The 22,287-nt window shown below is 48.1% G+C and overlaps 1 protein-coding gene across 6 annotated transcripts in view; it reads right to left on the reverse strand.

The window, feature by feature from the left end:
- Positions 1-2,306: 2,306 nt before the first annotated feature.
- RASSF2 (Ras association domain family member 2) overlaps positions 2,307-22,287 on the reverse strand; it is a 41,266-nt gene continuing 21,285 nt past the window's right edge. For 5 of the 6 annotated variants that reach the window (XM_059133865.1, XM_059133864.1, XM_059133867.1 and 2 more), the window contains 10 exons: positions 19,019-19,109; positions 16,845-16,920; positions 14,723-14,874; positions 12,369-12,463; positions 11,226-11,386; positions 10,344-10,445; positions 9,406-9,457; positions 8,831-8,952; positions 7,262-7,359; positions 2,307-6,200 (listed from right to left, as the gene is read on the reverse strand). In XM_059133865.1, coding sequence (XP_058989848.1) covers positions 6,131-6,200; positions 7,262-7,359; positions 8,831-8,952; positions 9,406-9,457; positions 10,344-10,445; positions 11,226-11,386; positions 12,369-12,463; positions 14,723-14,874; positions 16,845-16,920; positions 19,019-19,077 — 987 coding nt within the window. In that variant the 5' untranslated portion in view covers positions 19,078-19,109 and the 3' untranslated portion in view covers positions 2,307-6,130. The remainder of the gene's footprint in view (positions 6,201-7,261; positions 7,360-8,830; positions 8,953-9,405; positions 9,458-10,343; positions 10,446-11,225; positions 11,387-12,368; positions 12,464-14,722; positions 14,875-16,844; positions 16,921-19,018; positions 19,110-22,287) is intronic. The other variant, XM_059133870.1, reaches the window with a different exon arrangement.

Below are 22,287 nucleotides of genomic sequence, written 5' to 3' on the forward strand. Positions count from 1 at the left end.
TGTCAAATAGATAAATAGAATCCTTTTTAAAAAGTTGCTGGGGTGCCTGGGTGGCTCAATGGGTTAAGCCTCTGCCTTTGGCTTAGGTCATAATCTCAGAGTCCTGGGATCAAGCCCCGAGTCAGGCTCTCTGCTCAGCAGGAAGCCTGCTTCTCCCCCCAACCCCTCTGCCTGCCTCTCTGCCTACTTGTGATCTCTGTCTGTCAAATAAATAAATAAAATCTTTAAAAAAAAAAAAGGGCGCTTAACCAACTGAGCCCCCCAGGTGCCCCTTAAATCATAAGTAATCATCTTTATTTTGTGTGGTTTTAAAATGAAAAGAGCAATGTCAATTTTACCAAAGTTCAGTTTTCAGTAGGTTTCCTTGCATCTAAGCACCTCAGCAAAACCTCTTCAAGTGCATTCAGCACTTGACAGCTCAGTCTGTGCCCTCAGCAAACCCCATTCAGTACTAGCTTCATTACCTAAAATAGACAAAACCAAATTATTTCATAAAATCTGTTTCCATAAAGAAAGCCAAGAACTGCTGGCTCCTTGGGGAGAAAGTTATTGGTATTTGCTGGATAATTTTCTGCACTCTAATTTCGGTAAGGCTTACAGCCTAATTTGGGGTGTTGGTGGGACCCCAGACAGTTTATCTTTTGTCTTTGTCACCTACATGCACCATCCGAACTGTACAAAAACCACACTTTCTTTGAAGTGTTTTAACTGTCTGCTCGTCTGTTTCACTCAATTCAGCAACCAAAAAGCTACTGCTCAGAGTGGAAAATATAAAAAATCAAGACCACACTTAAGACAAGCTTTGATCCATCCAAATTTTTTTCTTCTTTTCTTTTTTAAAAGATTTATTTTAGAGAGCATGAGTTGGAGGGATGGGCAGAGGAAGAGGGGGAGAGAGAATGTCAAGGAGACTCCCTGCTGAGCGGGGAGCCCGGTGTGGGTCTCAGCAGGGGGGTTGTTGAGTCCAGGACCCTGAAATCATGACTTGAGCTAAAATCAAGAGTTGGACACTTAAGAAACAGAGCTACCCAGGTGTCCCTTTCTCTCTCTTTTAAAAGAAACATATAGGGGTGTCTGGGTGGCTCAATTGGTTAAGCGTCTTCCTTCAGCTCAGGTCATGATTCCAGGGTCCTGGGATTGAGCCCCGCATCCAGCTCCCTGCTCCGCAGAGAATTTGCTTCTCCTTACCGCACATTCCCCCCTCCCATGCTCTCACTTGGCTGTCTCTGTCTTTCTCAAATGAATAAAAAAATCTTTTAAAAAGTTAAAAAAAAAAAACATATAAGTATCATTTGGGGGCATTGTTAAAAATCCCATCTTGGAATAAAAAAATAAAAAATTATTTAAAAAATCTTATCTTGGTTGTTAGTTTTTTTTTAGAGCCCAAATTATGTTGGTCACTATTTATGCTCTTAGGAAGAGCTCTTATCAATCACCTATTCAAATGTTGTGACCAACCGTACAACCCCTCTGTGTTAAAGCTCTCCAGAAAAACAGAACCAACAGGACGTGGCAGTCTGGAGACCCGAGGAAGAAAGCCAACGTTGCAGCTCAAGTCCAGAGGCAGTCTGGACGTAGAATTCTTTCTCCATCACGGGAGGTACTATTTTTTTTAAGGCCTTCAACGGATCGGATGAGTCCCCCCCCATTGTGGAAGGTCATCTGCTTTATTCCAAGTCTACTGATATAAACATTAATCTCATCTAAAAAAACACTTCAGAGCAACATCTAGACCCGTGTTTGGCCAAATATCTGGGCCCTGTGGCCTAGCCAGGCTGACACAGAATTACCGAACATTGGCCCCACACCATAGGGTAGAACTTGGGCCCTTGTCTGGGGTCTTACATCTGGCAACCCCTGGGGAGCTACCTCCAGCAGAAGCAACTCCTGAGGCAAACCCAGGTCCCTACTCCCCTATGGGGTGACTCAGCAATTTTAGACATGGGGAAGGACTAAGGACTAAGATGACCAAGTACTAGCAAAAGGTTCCATGATTTGGGCCCAGGATCAAAACAGGCCTGGGGTAGAGTCAGGGCAAAATCCAGCATCTATGGTATTCCTACCCAGCTCTTTCCGCTACAACTCTTGGCTCCAGCAGGACCTGAACTCAAGACTCCTAAGGGACGTTCTCATTTCACTTCCTATTTGGAATATTACAGCCAAGCCTGAGCCTGTTCAAACCATAAACTCTTAGGGAAGAAAATCAACTTATTCCCTGGATATGCCTTCACACCCCCATCCCCGGCCCTCCCACAAGGCAGGGGTCCCCACCCAGCGGCCACACATGGACTCATCCACAGAGTGACTTCTCTTTGAAAAGTGCTTTATTTCAACAAGATCTAAGTTAGGTGCATGAAAACATATCAAAATGTTACAGACATTTATGGCTCCCACTGAGGCCTCGTCAAATTATGTTAGGATACCCAGATGCATCATTTTAAAAGTTCAGAACCAAACATTGAACCGGGTCATGTACCATTGTTGAAGGCAAACTATGATAAAGAAACCAATACCTCGCGAAGCTAACATAAGTGGGGAAACCCTGAAGAAACACTAGCACTAACACACCAGAAACCATCAGCCGGGGAAGCAGGTCTGCAATCAGCTGAGCAGGCTCGGAAAGGGCAAACTGGGCTTTCCCTTCCGGGCTTGTCCACGTCTTGTGCTTGGTTCAAACACAGGGGGGCGCTATAACCTCCCGTGGCAGGGGAAGTGCTTTCAGTTCCACTGAAAGAAGGGCTGCCACATTTCTCTGTATTTCTGCCTCTCTCTGAGATCCTCGTCTCACCTGACTCAAGCAGGACTTTGTGTAAAACAACTTCAGCAGCAGCTCGGAAATGTGTGCTACGGCTCGAGGATGCTGGGAAATTCCCTGCTTGCTATCTCAGCTCCCACATCATGGCTTGGCCACGAGACCCTGAAATTCCCCTGCGCGTAGAAAATTTCTCTCTTGGCCGTTTATCTAGGACACCATATTCTCTGTGCCGTGGAGCTTGGCATTTTTCGAGGCGGGAGAAGGGGAAGGAGAGTTTCTCTTAAGAGAGTTTCTTGCCCTACTGGGAGCCATCGCACCTCTTTGCTCCTGACACCAAAATAACCACCCAACCCTGCAGAAAAGAATTTGTGCCAAGAAGTTTTACATCCGAGAACAGATTTGCGTGTGTGTGTATCATTATATTTCAAAGTCTTATTGTGTACAATGGTGATAAAATGTCTACATGAGGATCTCCAGGAGAGTGTATTGTTTCCTTTCTGCTAGGGAGAAGGGAAGGGTGTGAATATTTCTCCTTGAAGTCTCAGACCAAAACCTCAGCTCTTGGTCCTAGCATGGGACCCAGTGGGTGGATCGCTAATCTGATCTCCTCTCTCTTAAACTTCACATAGAATTCAAGTTTATCAGCCTGGAGTCCGGTGCACACATTCCTCACCAGCCCATTCCTCACCAGCCCGCACAGGCAAGCCGGCTGCTTGTGCTTGTCAGTCCTTCCCCAAGATTCCCCCACCCTCCTACGCTCCCCTTTAACACTTCACCTGCCCACTCACGTGATCACTGAAAATGTGACCTTGTGCTTAATTCCACCAACACCTGGCAGAACGGACCCCCCACCCCCACCCCGCCAGATGAGACTCAGGCTTTTCCTTCATTTGATCACCTTGTAACACAGCCCCCAGGAAAAGAAAGCCAGATGTGGCTAGCCTGCTTTTCACAAGTTAGGGAAAAAACCCTATAAATTGGCCTTTTGTTCCTCACCCGATTTCAGGTTCATTGCACGCAATTACATAAAACCACACAAATCAGTAGAGGAATTCAAAGCTGCAAAGCCATACGATACCAGTGGGAAAATCCGGCTCCACACCATGGAGAAGTGTCTCTGTTTCAATCGCTGCTATTTCAAAAGACCTTTCCAAAATTCCTGATGGGGTTATTAGGATGTGAGAAATGATCTCCAAACAGGGTGGGCCAAAACGGAAAAGTACAGCCTGTGGTAAGGGGAATGTATCCAATAAGACGCGATTTCCCCTGACTTTCACCTTGACACCTGCCCCCCCAACCCCATCTTTAAGAGGCCAGATCTACCCTACGTTTTGCAACATTTCCGTATTGAAGCAATTGTAGTGCTAGTGCAAATCAAAGAGAACTTTTATAAACCAGAAGTCGCCATCTAACAAAAGTTAGAGGTTAGTCATCTGCTCTGTGGAAATTTTTCTGCCTAACCCACCAAAGAGAGTTATGGGACCAACGCAGGCTTTGAACATTCAAAATAAAAGTAACTGGAAGAGAATTTCTTAGGTCATTTTCGCAAATGCAAAACTCAGGAAGTCTGTTTGCATTCACCAACCGGCTCTTTCCCAGCTCTAACAAAGGAAGTCTCTCCCCCTGCCCCCGGGGTTTTCTGTGCATTTTGCGGAGGCCCACCGAGGGGTATGATGGAGACTAAAGACTCCGGATTTCCAGTCCACGCCCCATAGGGCTGGTGGCGCTGTCCCCAAAGAGGAGGTCGCCTTGCTAAAAGACCCCCGGCAAGATTCCAGGTGGCAGAACGCCATCTTTGTGAAAGTCAACAAGACCACAGCTGCAAGCCATCTAACGAGGCTACGGAAGCCACAGAGGGGAGCAGGGGGCAGGAGGAGGCAGGAACGGCTCTGCTGAAAGCATCCACCTTCTTTGCAGACACGGCTCTCCTTCCACCAACTGCCCGGTTCCCGAAACCTTTCTTGGAGAGGAGAAGAGATGGGGACACCCCCCCCCAAAAAAGGCTGAAACACCTGCTGCTAGGAGCTCCCACCCTTGCCTGGCCCATCCTCTGCTCCCAGCATCTGTCTGTCCCTCTTCAAACTGTACCAGCCACACTGATGCCCAGCTACCCAGTGGTCTTCCTGAGAGGAGACACAGGTGACAGACTGTCCTACTCTTTCTCCCCCATTTGAGGTCTGTTCCAAAGATCACCCAGGTGGCTGCTCAGAGAAGCTCCACCCTCCATGTGCACCTGCATAGGACAGCCCACAGAGCTTCCCTGAGCCCCACACTCAGTCAGTAGCAGGGTCTTCCTCATGCTTGGAGTCCATCTCCATGCATAAGTTGAGGGCAACTTACAAGAATCCTGTGGTTGGGAAGAAGAAACCCTTGGCCTTGACCTCAAACACATGGCCTCAGCTCCAAGTGCAGGGAGAGCCCTTGATGATGGGAAATGGGCTGGCCTCCCAGGCATCTGTCACTTCTGCAAGGAGCTTCTATGATTCCCTAAAGAGGGAAACTCTGGTTACCACCCAAGGACAAGTCCAGATCTGGGCCATTCTAGCCAGTTGGCCACGGAAAAACCCATGAGACATTTCCTTCAACTCAAGGAGGCGCCAAAGAGTTGGGGTTGGCCTTCACAGCATGGGGTTGGCATGCTGAGTGAAACATCAGTCTCTTCTCCTAGGCATGGCCACAGAGGTGAGGACAGAAGCAGAATCCACACAGATCACATACGTCTTTGTTATTTTAAACAAAGTTTCCAGTGTAAAAACTTGTGGGTTTATTGCATCTACCCCACAGATGATTTATTTTTCTTTTTCCATCCGACCTTCCCGAAGGGCATGGGGCGGCTATTTTGTTAATTTCCAATGCCCAGTCTTTCTAGACGTACGGGGAAGATCTCCACCAATATATAAATACCCCAAATGGTGAGTTTGCGGAAACCCCTTCCCTTCCAAACATGCATGGCTGCTCCCTGGCCCTTGAGGGAGGACATCAATGTCAACCCCCCAGGTGGGTGCTGGTGGCTCGGAATTCAGTTCCGTGTAAATATCAGGTAGGCACGTGAATGTGTACCATGTGTGCACACGCGCTTACTAGTGCATGTGTGTGCTCAAATGCACACACACACACACACACACACACGTTGGGTCCTTATAACAAAATTCAAAAGTCCTGTGAGTGAGAGAAAGAAGAGGCGTGTGGGGATCCGAGGATGGGGAGCTGTCTGCTGGCTTCTCCATCCTGCTATAGGCAATGGATAGTGGCTCCGCAGGAGCTGGAGGGTTCTGTAGCTACACATTCCCATGGAAGGAAGGCTCCCAGCTTCCTGTGCGTCTTCTTGTGCCAGTGGCGGCCCCTGTGGCGTCTGGATCCCCTCCTTCGTGTGGCTCAGATTGTTGCTGGGGTCTCGGCCATCTCTTCCAGCCTCTGCCGGATCATGAGCCGGAGCACAGTATACCTGGGGACAGGAACAGCTACCATGGGCAGCAGAAAGCAACACATGCTCCCTCTTGATCTTCCCCCACAGCCCGGGTTCCTGGGAGCCCCCTGTCAGTCCCTTTACTTCTATCAGTGGCCCAGCTGCCAGCCACCCTGTGTGGCTTGTGTTTATTTCTGCACCCAGAGGAGAGGAACCGAGCAGACCCAATCCAAACTAGACAATTGGACTACAGTAGCGTTCAGTAAATGTTAACTGCTTTTGCGCGATCATCATTGTTAAGACAAATAGAGCATTGGCGCTATTCTCCAGGGGCAGAAGTCAATCAATTGTTCTGCCATATCCATGGAAAGCTGTCCACTTTACGAATAAATATGGCAAAAAAAAATTTAAAAATCATACAATTCTCCCCAGAGAAATAGGGTGAAACCGGTGACGGGGATTGGAAGGTACGAACTTCCAGTTATAAAATAAAAAGTCACAAGAATGAAAAGTGGAGCGTCGGGAATACAGTCAATAAAGTGTCAAAACGTTGGATGGTGACAGATGGGGACTTTGCTTATCATGGTGAGCACTGAATAATGTATGGAACCGTTGCATCGCTACGCCAGACGCCTGAAGCAAATATAACACTGTATGTCAACGACACTACGATCATAAAATTTAAAAAAAAAAAAAAAAATCCTCTCCAGAGAGAAGCTTTACTGGACTTTTCACGCTAAATGTAATTTCCAGAAGAGAAGCATTGAGAAAGAAGAAGGGTAGGAGAGAAGGATTTCAGAGGTAGGTAGCTTCGGCTAATTCCCACTTCTACGACAGCCTTCCTGAAATCCCCAGAACATTTTTCTGTCCCACATCAAAATAAGAAGCTGACTGAGGAAGCAGAGAGACCAACACACTTAAGCTTTGTGTCACCATCTGAGATCCACATGTGTCACAGGGAGCCCCCGGGAAGAAGGTCCCCAGGACCCAGGCCCACACAGCCACTCAGCACAGTCCCCGGGAGGCACCCATCAGAGAGCCGGCTCCCGGAGGTCCCAAGAAGAAGCCCAAGCAGCTGCCCCGGGGCCAGCCGCACGTACTTGCGCATCAGTTTCTTGACTTCTCGATCTTCTTCCTCTTGGAGCTTCTGAATGAAGCTTTTTAAGACAGGCATCTCAAACTTTATGTACTGGGCCACCTGGGGAGGAAGAAATCCGTCTGGGGTGAGTGCACGCCCCATCCCAAACTTATTCCAATTCCTTTTGTTGTCTGTCTCATGCAAGGTGCAACGGGGTGGGAAACCTATTTCTGCATGGATCCAAGATTCCTTTAAAGGCTACAGTAGCCAAGCCCCGTTCATCTCGCGGCTGGCACCGAGTCTGTGGTGACGATCACTCCCTATCCGTGACACAGATCTTGGAACTTCTCCTCTCTCGTCCCATGTATCTAATGCACGACAAGTTGCTATCCAACATGCAAAGCACTCTCTCTTGAGGCAGTGATGCTGAGAACACCTGAACCCCCAAGTCAATAAACCTGTACGTTCTGCCCTATCGGGATTCAGGGACCTATGGCTCAGGACGATAATTTGCATTTGGAGTCTCACATGGGCATCCAAATGGGAACTTGCTCCAGAGAGGCCATGGGGGTGAGGGTGCCTCCAGGTGAGCTGAAGTTAAAGCAGCTGTGCCCTTGCCTCCACAAGAATCCCCCTCCTACTCGATCAACTCTTTTCCATGGGAAAAGCCTATTCATGTTGAACTGCTCTAAGACTCCTTTGGTCGATGGAACGTGTGTGGACATGATATAAGGTCCGTTTGAGTGGTTTCAGAGGAGCTTATGAGGTTTGGTCTGGTATCTCGCCCTCCAGGCACCTGCCCTGGGAAGTGTACCCCAGGAAGCCACTACCCCTCATACCTGGGTCTCGGACTGAGACGTGAACTCAACCCCAGGCTGGGAGCAGAGCAGGTAGCCACCAGCCTGCGGTGCCCTGAGCAAGAAAGTGAACATTTGCTGTGGCAAGCAGCTAGGATTTGGAGATGTTTGTTACTGTAGCAAAAGTTGACTAACACACAAGATAAGGGAAAAACCCTGCCAACAGCTTCAAGTTGCTGAGAGAGGTCTGCAGAAACTTCTCAGCCCTTTACAGTACCCTAGAAAGGTTGAAGACATTTACTTTTTCTGGGTAAACCACTTTGTGCCAGAACATTCCCTCAACAGCTCCCCCAGCGCATGCCCTCTGCCTAGCTTTTGTGTTCATTCTCCCGGCCTCATGACCATTCCTGCTTCAAGAAAACCTGGTACTAAAAGTAATAATAATAAAAGAAAAAGAAAGAAAAAATGAAAAATTAAAAAAAATTTTTAATCATAATAAAATGTTTCATTAAAAATAAAATAAATAAATACAATTAAAAAATAAGTTTTAAAATTCAAAAAATAAGATAAATGAATTAGAATAAAAATGTTTAAATGTTAAAAATCAGAAATTTGAAAATGTTTTAAAGATGGAAAAAAGTAATAAAAAATAAGTTAAACTTTAAGAAAGAAAGAAAAGAAAAGAAAATCTGGTATGGAGGAACGGCAGGAAAATGGGACTTGGTCCTTGGCCAGAGAGTCAAGCTGCACGTAACCCAAGCAAATCTCGGACCGCCCACCAGAAGGGGACTCACATCGTAGGTGATCTCCTGCACCTGGTCCTTCTCCATAAGAAACACTTTGGAGACTTGCTCACACGGTCCCTGGAGGATTCGGGCAACCAGAGGGTAATCGGTGTTCTTCAGCTTCTGTTTCTCTGGAACCACACACACAGCCAGGAACAGCCCCGAGTTAGGCCTGAGGCCTTTCTCACCGTAAGAAGCGGCCAACTCAGGGGCCCAGATGACCCAGGCCCCTTAGAAGATGTGGCCAGCTACGTCAGGAGACTGACTTGTGAATGAACAATTCTGGTTCAAAGCAACCATTCCTTCCCCGCTCTCCCGGACAAAACTACCAGGCTCCAGCCCCGCTATAAGACGCTACATGGGAGGAATCGGTTTCATCTACCTCTTGAGAAAATCCAGTTGCCTTTTAAATAAGCAGTTAGGTTTTAGACCACCTACGGCCTTCCCCAGTGGACTCAGACAGTGACCCCACCAGCCTCAGGAGCAAACAACACTTGGAACTTTCCAAAGGCCAAACAACAAGCAAATGAGGCCGATTTGAGTGACATAAACATTTTCAAGTACACCGTGTTTTTCAGACTTACCACCGCTGGTATGGACCACGTACAAAGCAAACTCCTCTGCAGAATTCTCGATCTAAATCAGAAACAAGAGATGCTTGAAGAGAGTGCATATTTACATATCCTACCTCTGAGCCATTCCTTCTGGAACGTTGCAAAGCTAAATGGATTTTCGGTGCTTCTGAGGGGGAGCCGTTTCTCTCCAGCTCTCAGAAGGGATGAGGAGAGCGGCTGATCACAGTCGATAAGAAGGACTCCCCTTTCTGGCACCCTGCCAAGCACTGGGCGACACACTTGGCACGTGTTAACTCATCTCATGTTCCTGACAGGCCCTCAGCGGGGGTTCCGTGAACCCTCATTTTAGAGAAGACGAAGGAGAAGCACAGGGAGCTTAAGTTACTATCTCGGCTCCTCCAATCAGCAGGTGACGGCTGGGGTTTTGAACCCAGAGACCACCAGCTGCCAGTGGCCTCAGGGAAAAATGGGGATCCCTGTCTCCTAAAGATTTCTTGTAAAGGAATCGTGTAAAACCTGCAGAGTAACAGGACTTTACGGACTCATGCACTAGAACTTGCACGTGTACTGAAGTTCATTTTTCAGAATACATTTCCCAAATGTGTTTCAGAAGCCAGTCTGTGCCTGGGCTCTGAGGTGTGTGCCTAGGGCCTGGGGTCTGTGCCTGGGCTCTGGGCTGCTTCTCAGAATTCAGCGGACCAATCTCCTGCCATTTGCCAAAACAGTTTCCCTGGTCCTTGGGCTTCAGATTCAGTAGGTCTGCTTCAGGGCTGGGGACTGGGAAGCTGCCTGGCTAACAATCTCCCTTGGGATACTAATGCCACTGGGTCGGAAAACCCCAGGCCCCGTCGCCCAGTGCCCCCCGCTTACTGCACACTCTCCACGGTCCCCCTTCCCACCTCGGGGGTGCCGCAGGCCCCTGCGCCACAACCACGGAGGGAACTTGCCTTGAATTTGTTGAGCAGCAGCTTCAGGACCTGGGGGGTGGTCATGGTGCTGTTGATGCGGACGTTGGTGACGGAGCCGTAGGCTGGCGTGAACACCGATGTCTGTCAAGAGAGGGGGATGGCTTAGGGTGGCAGTGGGGACAAGATGGGACAAGAACTGGGCTCTAAAACCCAGGTGTCCCGGCCCCATGACCTGGGGTAAAGGGCACTCTCCCCGTGCACCCTGAGAGGCCCCCTCCTCCCCCACCCCGCCCCAGAGAGCTGTGCCTAACTCCGGTGGTCTCCTCCCCACTGTCCCCATGGGAAGCTGGAGGGGTCTGGGCTTAGCAAGGAGGGGGAATGGATCCAGGTAAGGAAGGCCCTCTTGCCAAAGAAGACATGCACAAGGCCCCTTCCACTGTGACTTCAACGCAAGGGGTCTCTGACCCTCCCGTGAGGCACTTGCTTCTGGGGCTGGATTCAGACCAGGCAGTGGGAGGAAAGGAGGATCAGCTAGAATTGGCGGGGTTGGGGGGTCTGGTAGTGCACGGACACCCCCTGATTTGAGCCCTGCAGCCCTGACTCAGTGTGTAGCACACAGCTCACAGAAAAGTGAGACCACCCAGCAGCGAGAGGCCCACGGTATAGGAAGGGGGTACATGTGGATTTTCCAGGGAAAATCTGATGTTTGTGGGGTCATCTCATTCACCACCCTATGAGGGGGCTCTGATCTGGGGTCCCTCATCCCTCCCAAAGCCTGCAGAGCCTGCAGCCCACCCATGACCCAAGACAGAATAGCAAACACTTGGCTTCCCACTCGTCTGTAACCTTGAGGTGGCCGCTGCCCAAGAAGAGGCCTTATTCCCTTGGCCCCCAGCCCCTCCCCTCCCCCATCCTCTCTACCTTGTGGTTGTAGAAATGGCCATTGATGGAGAAGCGGTGGCGTCTGATTCGTCTCTGGTCACCGGGTGTCCTCACGTTGCCACGGCGACGCACCCCAACATCACTGCGTGTGCGCATCAGCTGGGGGGTATCTTCCTGCAGGGGCTTGAGGCCCCTGGAGTCTAAGAGGGAAGGGAGAGATGAGCTCCGTCTGCCCAGCCCAGGGTTGTGGCGGTTTGCACACAGTCCCCTCTTTGTGGCCAATGCTACCGTCGGTACTAGCCATGGCCTCCCACTGAAATACATTTCATCAAAACAGTATTTCTTGCCGGGGCAAAAACCTATGGTATAATTTACGGAGAAGCTCTATAGTGACAAGATTCAGAGGAGAGACTCAGGAGCCAGATTCCCAGGGCCAAATCCCAGCCTCACCATTGCCATGTTTCACTAACCTCTCCACGCCTCAGTTCCTTTATCTATAAAATGGGCATACTAATAGCACCCCCATCACGGGGTTGTCGTGAGGGTTTCCTGAATTAATTCATGCAAAGCACTGAAAATAGTGTTTGGCACAGGAGAAGCATGACCTAAGGACCTGACAGTATTTATCAAAATTACAAATGCTCATAACCTCAGACCTAGACACTCCATTTGAACGAATCCTACAGATATGACAAATGTGTGAAATGACACGTGTCCAGGGCCACTAACTGCCGTTTGTCACAGCAACAGACTGGAATGACTTCAACGTCCATCACCGAGGAGCGATTCAACTCTCGTTTTCTCTACACAGTGGAACACAGCTGGATAAGAAGGCCAAAGTTCTTGATGGATTTGTGTGGAACACTCCTCAAAACAAACCAACAGAAACAGGGATGTGCAGAAACAGAAGAGGGGAAGAAAAGAAATGACCTCCAACTATAAAGGCATGTTGCTGTGTATTTGCTTTTCCCTGTCTAGAATACCTCAGAAAGAATGCCTTCGAGGATTTTCTGGGGAGGGAACCACTTATGGTGGGGAGAAGAAATGGGGGAACCTCTGACTGCCTCCTTTGAACACACATTGAATCTCAAACCACATGACTTTTATTAATTCCATTTACAGCATCTAGATCACACCAGTCCTCCCAAAGGTGAGCCCAAAGCGGGACCCCTCCCGCCGCACCTGTACCTGTGGGGCTCGGTGTCTGCTCGCCCTCAGGCGGGGCATCCGCTTCTGAGATCTGAATGTTGGGCATGGTGAGGGGCTTGAGGATGGTGCTGGGAAGAAAGAACACAAAACGGAGAGCGGTTCAGCTCCTGCAGGGGGACCCTCTCTCTCCTGCAAGAGCACTTGGCCTGGGCCGGGCTGGGAACTAGCACAGCCCCGTGCGGGCGGCCCGTGAAGCTGGCCCTGCTCCAGGGATAAGCACTGGGAGGGGAGGGGGTGTTCCAGAAAAGATGCTCTTTCCCAGCATCCATCCCAACACAAGCCCCAAGTTCATCAAGCCCGGGATGGAGAACACCAAAGAAGAAAATCCAGGTATTGTCTGCACTGTTTCTGAGCACGTACAGCTTCTACAGCATATTTGGAAAACCCTGTAACAATGAGCATTTGCTTCTCCAGACAAGATTCCAGTTCAGAGCCTTTTCTGTTGGAGTAACTCAGAAATTGCTTCTGGCATCTTCAAGGAGGAGAAGCAATACATTGGCTGCCCACAAGGGTCAGAGCAGCGTTGGAAGGGCCACTGATGATAGTCTCCTTGGGGTTGCTGGACGGGTTGCTCAGCCAAGCTGGACCCCACACAGCCAGCCTGAGCAGAGGCCCGGATAACTGGCAAATGACCCCCTTATAAGCCAAAAAGAATAATGACTGCAGCTCAGAGATGCATACCCCAAATCAACAGGAGATTTGAGCAGAGAGGAGAATCGTATTTAACCCATTAGGACCATCCCATTGTGAGAAGAGCATGGGCTCCCTGGGATCCAGTCGAGATGGGACTCAGGATCCGGAGATGACAGTTTTAAGGGAAGACCATAAAAACTGAAAATCTGGAAGGACTCCCCACTGTGGTCTAACTCTGGACTTCTGACTGCAGACTGGAGCTAGGGAGGGCTGCTCCCACCGCCCACTCCCTCGCCGCAGCAGAAACTGGTCTCAGCCCCCTTCTTAGCCCAGTGGCCCAGGTAGTTGCTTGATTCTAGCCAGCATCAGGGATGACATTCATTACCGTTCCTGACAACCCGGTCAAAAGCCCTGGTGGGTTTCAAGAACTAGCGAAGTCCAGCTTGGCGTTGCAGGGAAGGGAGGAGAAATGAGTGTGCGGAGTGAAGGACCGGCCAGCAGGTTCAGCCAAAAATCACGCAGTCAACAGCGTTCTCAAAATCCCCTCGTGGAGGGGACGCAATGGAACACAGCCTGGGCGTCGTCCGGATGCGGCCATGGAAAAGGGTTTGGCCCGCAGGAAATCCAAGAAGGCAAAAGGGCTGAAATCAAATTAGAGCGTGAAACTAACCAAGGAGATGAAGCCCAAGAACCTTGACCAGACATCCCAGCAGCCGATGGGACGGGCGACGTCCCTCCTAAAATTCCCTGGGAAAGAAAGCACATCAGCTCCAGGGCTTGGCCACCATGCAGGCGTCTCTCAACTTTAGAGAATGATGGATTTGGCTGCGGAGTTGAGCAGAATTCCAGTGTGTCCAACAGAGACGGCTTAGGTCCGGTTGAAAACAGAAAACACGTCACCGTGGTTTGGCTGGGAGGTCAGCACACATCCCCCACACTCTGGCCTCAGGGCAGCACCAGCCAGTTTGGGGAGGGAACACGGCCGGTCACTGATACCCAAAACCGAAGTCCTGAAGGAAGTCCCAGCGGAGAGGGCAGGCCTCAAAACATGGCACTTGGCTACTCAGCTGGCAGCAGAGGGAGCGGGCAACCAGTCTTGGGCTTTGCAGACCTTGCAGTGGGAATCCAGAGGAGGGAGCCTCCCAGACTACTGACTGTCACACTGAAGCCCAGCTCCAGGTGTGGCCTGAAGGACGCAGTCCCCTGGCTGGCCTCGCAGGAGCGGTTTGGACAAGCTGTGATGTTCCTTTTCTTCTTCCAGGTTCCTCCACCCCAAGTCATGGAAAGCTTTGGAGACAAGGTTCAAGCCCTTGCTGTCTCCACAGCAGGGCCACTCTATAAGGAGTGGTCCCCATGGGGAGATGCCGAGGCCGGCTGTCCCTTAGAAATCTGCAGGCGAGGCCCAGCTCACCACAAGCTACACCCCCTCAGAGACTCAGAAATTCTCTGCGAGGGAGGACACACTGCAAGCAGGCCTTAGCATTTCCCCCCTCTGATGTGGTGACAGGCACAGTGGCCTGATCACACCAACACCTGCTCCTTCCTCTTCCTCCTAAGCCCAGAACAGGTGCGTAGTGCAGGGGGGAGAATGGGGGCCAGGGTCAAGGCTTGCTGGAAGAAGGTGGCATTTCTCTGCTCAAGGACATTTAAGAACAGAACCCCAGTCACCCCTGGGCCCCGCTCTCTTCACTCACCCCTGCGCCCCCAAGTTACAGCCAGAGTGCCAGGAGGAAGAGGATGGTGGGGGGCGAATGCGCTCATTGTCATCCTGCATCTGTAGACGGATGGGCCGTCGCAGCCCCCAGGAGATGTTCAGCAGCCCCTCCACGATGAACTCGTCTTCCTCCTGCCCACAAAGCAATTGGCACCATGAGCCAGCCCTGAAAACCCCGCAGAAGCCAGCAGCACATCGAGGGACAATGGACAGCGCCCCTGACACGTCCTGGCTGGGCGCACCCAAGTTACACCCGCAGGCCAGCTCTGAGACACACCCCACCGCAAACGACCCCTGACGCCCCGAAGACGATCTCAAGGTCAACACAAAAGTTGCCTCAAAATCAAGCACATGTGTGTCAATGATAAAAATGGTGGGGTTTTTTTGTTTTGTTTTTATACTTTAAAGAAAGAAGAAGACATCGCTTAGCGTGAGATGAGCCCTGCTAACAGAAGTCAGAGCCAGATTCTTGAATTAGCTACTTTCCCCTCCCCCACCATGGGAAGCTATGTCTTCAGCTAGAACATATGCTTACCAATCTGACCCGCTGGATGAAGGAGATTTGCAGTAACATTTCCCCAAGTTTGTTCTATCGAATACTAGCTTCTCTCGCAGATCAACCATTCCCTTAAATAGGGTGTCAGGCGATCACGAGCTGAGACAGGATATGTTCATCAGATTTCCTACCAGCATAACATCCCAGAGACTTTAATTAGCTAATGTGCTACAACATTATGGCTCTCCAAGAGGTGAATAAATCCTCTAAGAATTCCAAATTTATACTCAAGGGTGGTTGACTGCTAACAGGTTAAACATCAGACCCTTCTAAGGGCATTGGTGTGTTTTGTCTCAAAGAACTGAATCTCATTTATTATAATGAGTCTCTATTTAATCATAGAGCATTCTGAGAATTTATTCTATAAGACACACTGCTGAAAAGCTATCCAAGGACCAAAATCTTACAAATGGTAGAGCCACTCACTACAAGAAGCTTTAAGGGCAGTGCCTAAAAGGGTCAGGCCTTTTAGAGGGTCTCAAAAAAACCTACAGCTGTCAGACCTGGGCCACAGCTACATCTTCAGGATGAACCATATGGATGAGGAGGACACCTGTCCACCGAACAACAGACCCAGATCCCAGGATCATCCACAGAGAGGAGGGAAGAGCCAAAGACGGCAGGAGATGAAAACAACTTTCAGGCTGGGAGGGGTCTTGCGGGGAAAGGCTTTATGTAAGAGCAGGCCATATAGAGGGCCTTTCTTGCTGGTAAAGCCTGAGGCTGGCATGCCTACTGTTACATAGTATGATTTTAGGACAGGATTTAACCCACACTAGGGCTTTGCCTACATGGACTGGTTTGAGGGACACAGAAAAGGCCACTGCATCTCACATACTCTCCCCAACGAGCCTGCCTTTGTAGCTGAAATTCTACCATCTGATATCTGTTTCTGTGGATTGGATCGCCATGGCTTGAGGAGCTGAAATGTGTTTAGAAGGTATTACACACATCTTATCAGTCTAGAACACTTGAGTATAAATTACTCCACCTGGCTCCTCCATAACTCACCATCTACCCGATAACAGGCTTCAACGGAAATGGATATGGGATGAGTAAGCTTAGATTCAGGCTGGGGGCTGGGAGAAGCCGGACGGAGAGCAAAGGGCATCCCAGGAAGGCACCCGAGGAAGACCACTGCAGTCATACAGAAGGGCCAAGTGTTTCCATGCCGAGCTGACTGATGTGGGCCCAGGTATGTAAACACAGAGGACTGGGTAAGATTCCTGAATTGCCCAAGAAGAAAGAGCTTGCTTGAGAGCCATAGGAAAGGATCATTTCATGAACGTCCCCTTTGAAAGACCCCCCTCTGAAGCAGAGGCTAGCCCAGGCTCACATCCCCAGGAATATCTCTGAAACAGAAAAGCTCATCCTCATTAGTACAAAACAAGCCTGGAGTCTCCTTCCAAAGAACTCCAGGGGCTCCCGCTAACATCCTCAATGAGAGGCCACCCGTGGGTGGGGGTAGGAGAGGCAGGGACCCCGAGACCCTGGAGACATGGAGACAGACTGGGCTGGCCCACAGGCTCCCCCGCGGTCTCCTTACCTCACGGTGTCGGAGCTGCAAATTCTGGCCTTCATAGTACAAATTATAGGTCTTCAGATGAAGGAGAAGTTCGTTCCTTAGAGCAAGATACAAAAGGTGTGACATTCTCAGCTGAAGCCACTTGTAATGCACCTGTTCCCTCTTTTCTCACCTCGAAACTGGCCTCCAGCTGCCCCAGTCTGGGTGTCTGTCCACACATGCATACACACACACACACAGCCACCGCCCCCATCTCCATTTTCCCCAGGATCAAGGTCAAGAACAGGTCAAGAACAGAGTGCAAGGAGCAACTCCAGCAAACCCAGGCTCGCAGCTCTGACAACACTCCCCAAACCAAACTCCACACACAGTCCTTGGTGAGGCGAGATTCAGAGAGGCAGACACACGACTAAGTCCATGTATAAGCCTGCTGGGGCCCCACTGTTTTTTCTCCCTCACCCCTGCTGTGAGGACAGGGCAATCAATACAGGCTTGTGGGAGACTCTGGAACTTCTAGGCTTTGCTGCAAGTTAAAAGGGACGATCTGGACCCACTGACTAATGCTTCAGAGACATGACCTTACAGCGGGTTTAAAAACTCACAAATTCCCGTCAACAGCTCAGAGAATGAATAAAGGAAGCTGAAGTCATACAGTGGAATGTTACATAGTAACAAGAATATGAATGAGCCTCACCCCCACGGATGGATCTCACAGACCTTACATTGAGGAAAAGATGCCTAACTCCAAAGGCCACGTATTGAATGATCCCGTGTATACAGAGTTCAAAATGGGTGTTAGAATTCCGGAGAGCAGTTCACCTTGGGGAGCAGTGACCACAAGGGGGCAGGAGGGGATTCTGGGCCCTGGCAGTATTCTGTTCCACAAGTTTTTATCTTTTCATTCTATTCTAAGTGCTTTTAAGTTTATTAAAAAAAAAAAAAAATTGGGGTCGGTGCTTGGCTGGCTCTGTGGGAGGGGTGTGTGACTCTTGATTTCAGGGTCGTGAGTTCAAGCCCCATGTTGGGTATAGAGATTATTTAAATAAATAAACTTTTAAAAAAAATGTTTTCTTAACTTGCAAATCTTCCTCTAAAACCCCCCATATTAGCCTGCTTTGCTGTTAAATCCTGGTTTTCAGGTGGCCCCCTGGAAACACAGCTCTACTGAATGAGAGAGAGCAAGGACTTCCCACCTTTGTGATTTGGATGAGCCCTCATCCAACCTGAGAACAATCTACTCCGGTTTTATCTGAAGGTGCATGCTAGCACCTGCGGGCTGGGAAGGCAGGGGCTTGAAGACATCGTCCTGTGCTCTTGCCTGCTCTCAGGCAAAAGTTTGGACTCTCTGAATGCCACCATTCAGTGGAGCGATTTGGGGCCACACCACAGGTCAGAGCTGGCTTGAAATTCCAAGAAGCTCCTGACAAGTTAAACCTAGAAAAATTGGAGTCATTCTATGCAAGCCTAAATGAATTAGTTGAAAAATGTGACTCCAAATAACCTAACGCAAAAGCTGTTTGGGACTTTTGAGCACAGAGATCTAATATAACTGGCCAGTCCAGTCAAGGGCCCTGAAGAAATCCCTCAGTGAAGCAATAAGAACAAGCCGCAGTTCACACAACTGCATGTCTGTATGTGGCCAAATATGTGTAAAGGAATTAAAACAATTTGGCCTCGGATAAGTTAAACATTTATTTCAGATAGAGAGCATTCAGTATGAGTGAATCCCTGTGCTGGATAGAAAAATCTATTCTCGAAATTATCATTTGAAAAAGTCCATTTTGGCTCCCATTAGCAAAAAAATCTAAGCTCAAGAGATTTAAGTGCATATAAAGCCATAAGGCTGTCTCTTTCTGTTCAGAGCTCACCTGAGTCCATTCCGGACAGACCCCCAGTGCACAGGGATATGACCCAGCGGGGACTGCCTCAGGGGACACCACAGACAGCACAAAGGGCAACCACCATTAATTTGTCCTTCCAGGACACTATCTGTGTCTTGAAGGTCCCCTTTGCTTTGCTGTCCATGGCCAGCCCCAGGGCTATGTTTTATTCTAGAGCACCAACCTTGCTGTGCTCCCTACTTCCCACACACGGGAGCCCCTGCCATCCATGGGCAGAAGAGGCTCCTCTGCCAGGGGCTTCCATCCACATGGAACTGGCCACTGGGGGCATAACACTAAAGCCAAAAATCTTACTTGGAGATGTATTTATCTTGTCCACACGGGACGAGGGAGGTTTGGTGACTGTAGTCCATTCTTCTGTTCTCTTTTCATCAGAAGGGGAGACCTATGTTTGAAAAAAGACAGAGGTCAAAGTCAAGTTGGGTCCTTAGGGATGCAGAACTTGGGCCAGGGGAGGGGGCACATGGCTCTCTGTTCCCACCCCAGATCCACAGCTTAGGCAACCCAATGCTGACCCAGGGCTAGTGAGATGCCACACTGCTAGCTGCTGCCTCTGCTTGGCACAGCCTCTGGGGGGGGGGGGGGGGAACACCCAAAGGGGAGACTGACAACCCTTGGAGGGCTCCAGTCACTAAGAATGTTTGATGCCCAAGGTGGTCCCAAGGGTGACCAACAAGTCTTCCCTGAAGAGAACTTCACCACACAGAATAGAGATATGTCTGTCAGGGAAGACTCAGACTCCACTAAGGTACACTAGAGACTGGCCAGCCACCTGAAAATGCCCAGATAGAGCTGGGTGCAATGAATCTAGCATAGACACCTACAATTGCCATTAAAATAGGATAAGGTTTAAGGCAGTTAATTACCTGGGAAAATAACAACATGAGTTCAATTTTGTTTAAAATATATGTAAGCCTAAAATGTGTGTGTGTGTATATACATATATATATGTATATACACATTAATATGAATGGGTATAAATATTCAGATATTCAGATATATATGTCAGGGTTTCTCAGCCTCAGTACTGTCGACATTTGGGCTAAAACATTCTTTGTTGTGCAGACTGTCCTCTGCATCGGAGGGCACTGTTAGCAGCATCCCGGGCCTCTACCCACTGGATGCCAGCAGCACCATCCAGTCATGACGATCAAAAATTACCAAGTGTCCCCTGGGGGCTAAACGTCCCCCAGTTAAGAATCCCCAGCATGTGTCTATCTATATATAAAGGAATGAAGGATTGACTCTCTCTGGGGAATGGCATTACCCCAAAGTTTTTTCCAACATTTTATTATGAGAATTTTCAAACATAAAGATGAAGAAGACAATGAACGGCCATGAATATATGCTTATTCTACCCTTAACATTTGCTGCGGTGCCTGGGTGGCTCAGTCAGTTAAGTGTCTGCCTTTGCCTCAGATCATGATCCCAGGCTCCCAGGATCGAGTGAGCCCCACATTGGGCTCCCTGCTCAGCGGATGATCTGCTTCTCCAGCTCCCTCTGCCCCTCCCCCACACTTGTGTTCACTCTCCCATGTTCTCTCTCTCTCTCAAATAAATAATCTTTAGGGTGCCTGGGTGGCTCAGTGAGTTAAAGCCTCTGCCTTTGGTCATGATCCCAGGGTCCTGGGATTGAGCCCCACATCAGGCTCTCTGCTCGGCAGGGAGCCTGCTTCCTCCTCTCTCTCTGCCTGCCTCTCTGCCAACTTGTGATCTCTCTCTGTCAAATAAATAAATAAAATACTTTAAATAAATAAATCATAGTCTTTAAGAAAAATTACTATCCTTATCACACAGCGGGCCAGCTATACATTCCTTTATCTATTCAATAATCCATCTTATTTTTTATGCATTTCAAAGTAAATTACAGACAAAACAAGTTTCATAACTTAAGATTGAGATCATACCAGTATCTTCTCCAACCATGGTGGTAGAAACTAGAAATCAATAGGAGGAGGAAAACTGGAAAATTCATGAATATGTGGAAATTGAACAACACACTCCTGAACAACCAATCGGTCAAAGAGGAAATCAAAATGGAGGTCAAAAATATCTGGAAACAAACAAAAATGGAAATAGAGCATACCAAAAGTAATGGGATACAACAAAAGCGGTTCTAAGAGGGAACTTTATAGCAATAAACACCTACATTAAAAAAAGAGGAAGATCCCAAATAAACAACCTCGAGGAACTAGAAAAAGAATAAACTAAGCCCCAAATTAGAAGAAGGAAGGAAATAACAAAGATCAGAGCAGAAATAAACAAGAGATCAGAAAAAACAATAGAAAAGATAAATGAAACTAAGCTGGTTTTTAGAAAAGATAAACAAAATTGACAAACCTTTTGCTGGACTAAGAGAAAAAACTCAAATAAACAAAATTAGACATGAAAAGGAGACATTACAACTGACATGAGAGAAATGCAAATCATCTTAAGAGACTACTATGAACAATTATATGCTAATAAATTGGATAACCTAGAAGAAATGGATACATTCCTAGAAACATATAACATACCAAGACTGAATCACGAGGAAAAAGAAAATCTGAATAAACCAATAATGAGTAAGATTGAATTAGTAATCAAAAACTTCCCAGGTTGTGAAAAGAAAAGCAAAGCCTATTCTACCAAATATTTAAAGAAGAATCAATACCCAATCCTTCTCAAACTCTCCCAGAGAACCGAAGAGGAGGAAATACTCCTAAACTCATTTTATGAGGCCCGTGTTACCCTGATACCCACAGCCAGGTAAACATACGACCAGAAAAAGAAAATTACAGGCTGATATACCTAAAGAATGAGTGTAAATGTAAAGATTCTCAACAACTAGCAAAGCAAATTCAACAATACATGAAAAAGATCATACAACATGATCAAGTTGGATTTACCCCTGGGATACAAGGATAGCTCCACACATGGAAATCATACACGATTACCTCAACAGATGCAAAAAAAAAAAGCACTTGATAAAATTCAACATCCTTTCATGATAAAAACTCCAACCAATTAAGTATAGAAGGAATATGCCTCAACATAATAGAAGACAGACATGACAAGCCCACAGCTACCATCATACTCAACAGTGAAAACCTGAAAGCTTTTCTTCTGCAACCAGAAGTAAGACAAGGGTGTCTACTTAGACCACTCCTATTCAACACAGTACTGAATATCCTTGCCAGAGTCTTCAAGCAATAAAAATAAATAAAAGGCATTCAAGTCAAAAAGGAAGAAGTAAAATTGTCTCTGTTTGCATAATATGATCTTATACATAGAATATCCGTGGCTCAGTCAGTTAAGCATCAACTCTTGATTTTGGCTCAGATCATGAACTCAGGGTTGTGAGATTGAGCCCTGAGTTGGGCTCCGCACTCAGTGGGGAATCTGCTTCTCTTCCTCTCCCTCTGTCTCTCCCCTGACTCATACACACTCACTCTCTCTCTAAAATAAATAAATCTTTTTTTAAGAATCTTAAGGATTTTTCCAAAAAACTGTTAAACTTAATCAATGAATTCAGTAAAGTCACGGCATACAAAATCAGCATACAAAAATAGTTGTGTTTCTAT

This window comes from Mustela lutreola, chromosome 9 (genome assembly GCF_030435805.1).
Source record: "Mustela lutreola isolate mMusLut2 chromosome 9, mMusLut2.pri, whole genome shotgun sequence".
Classification (NCBI taxonomy): domain Eukaryota; kingdom Metazoa; phylum Chordata; class Mammalia; order Carnivora; family Mustelidae; genus Mustela; species Mustela lutreola.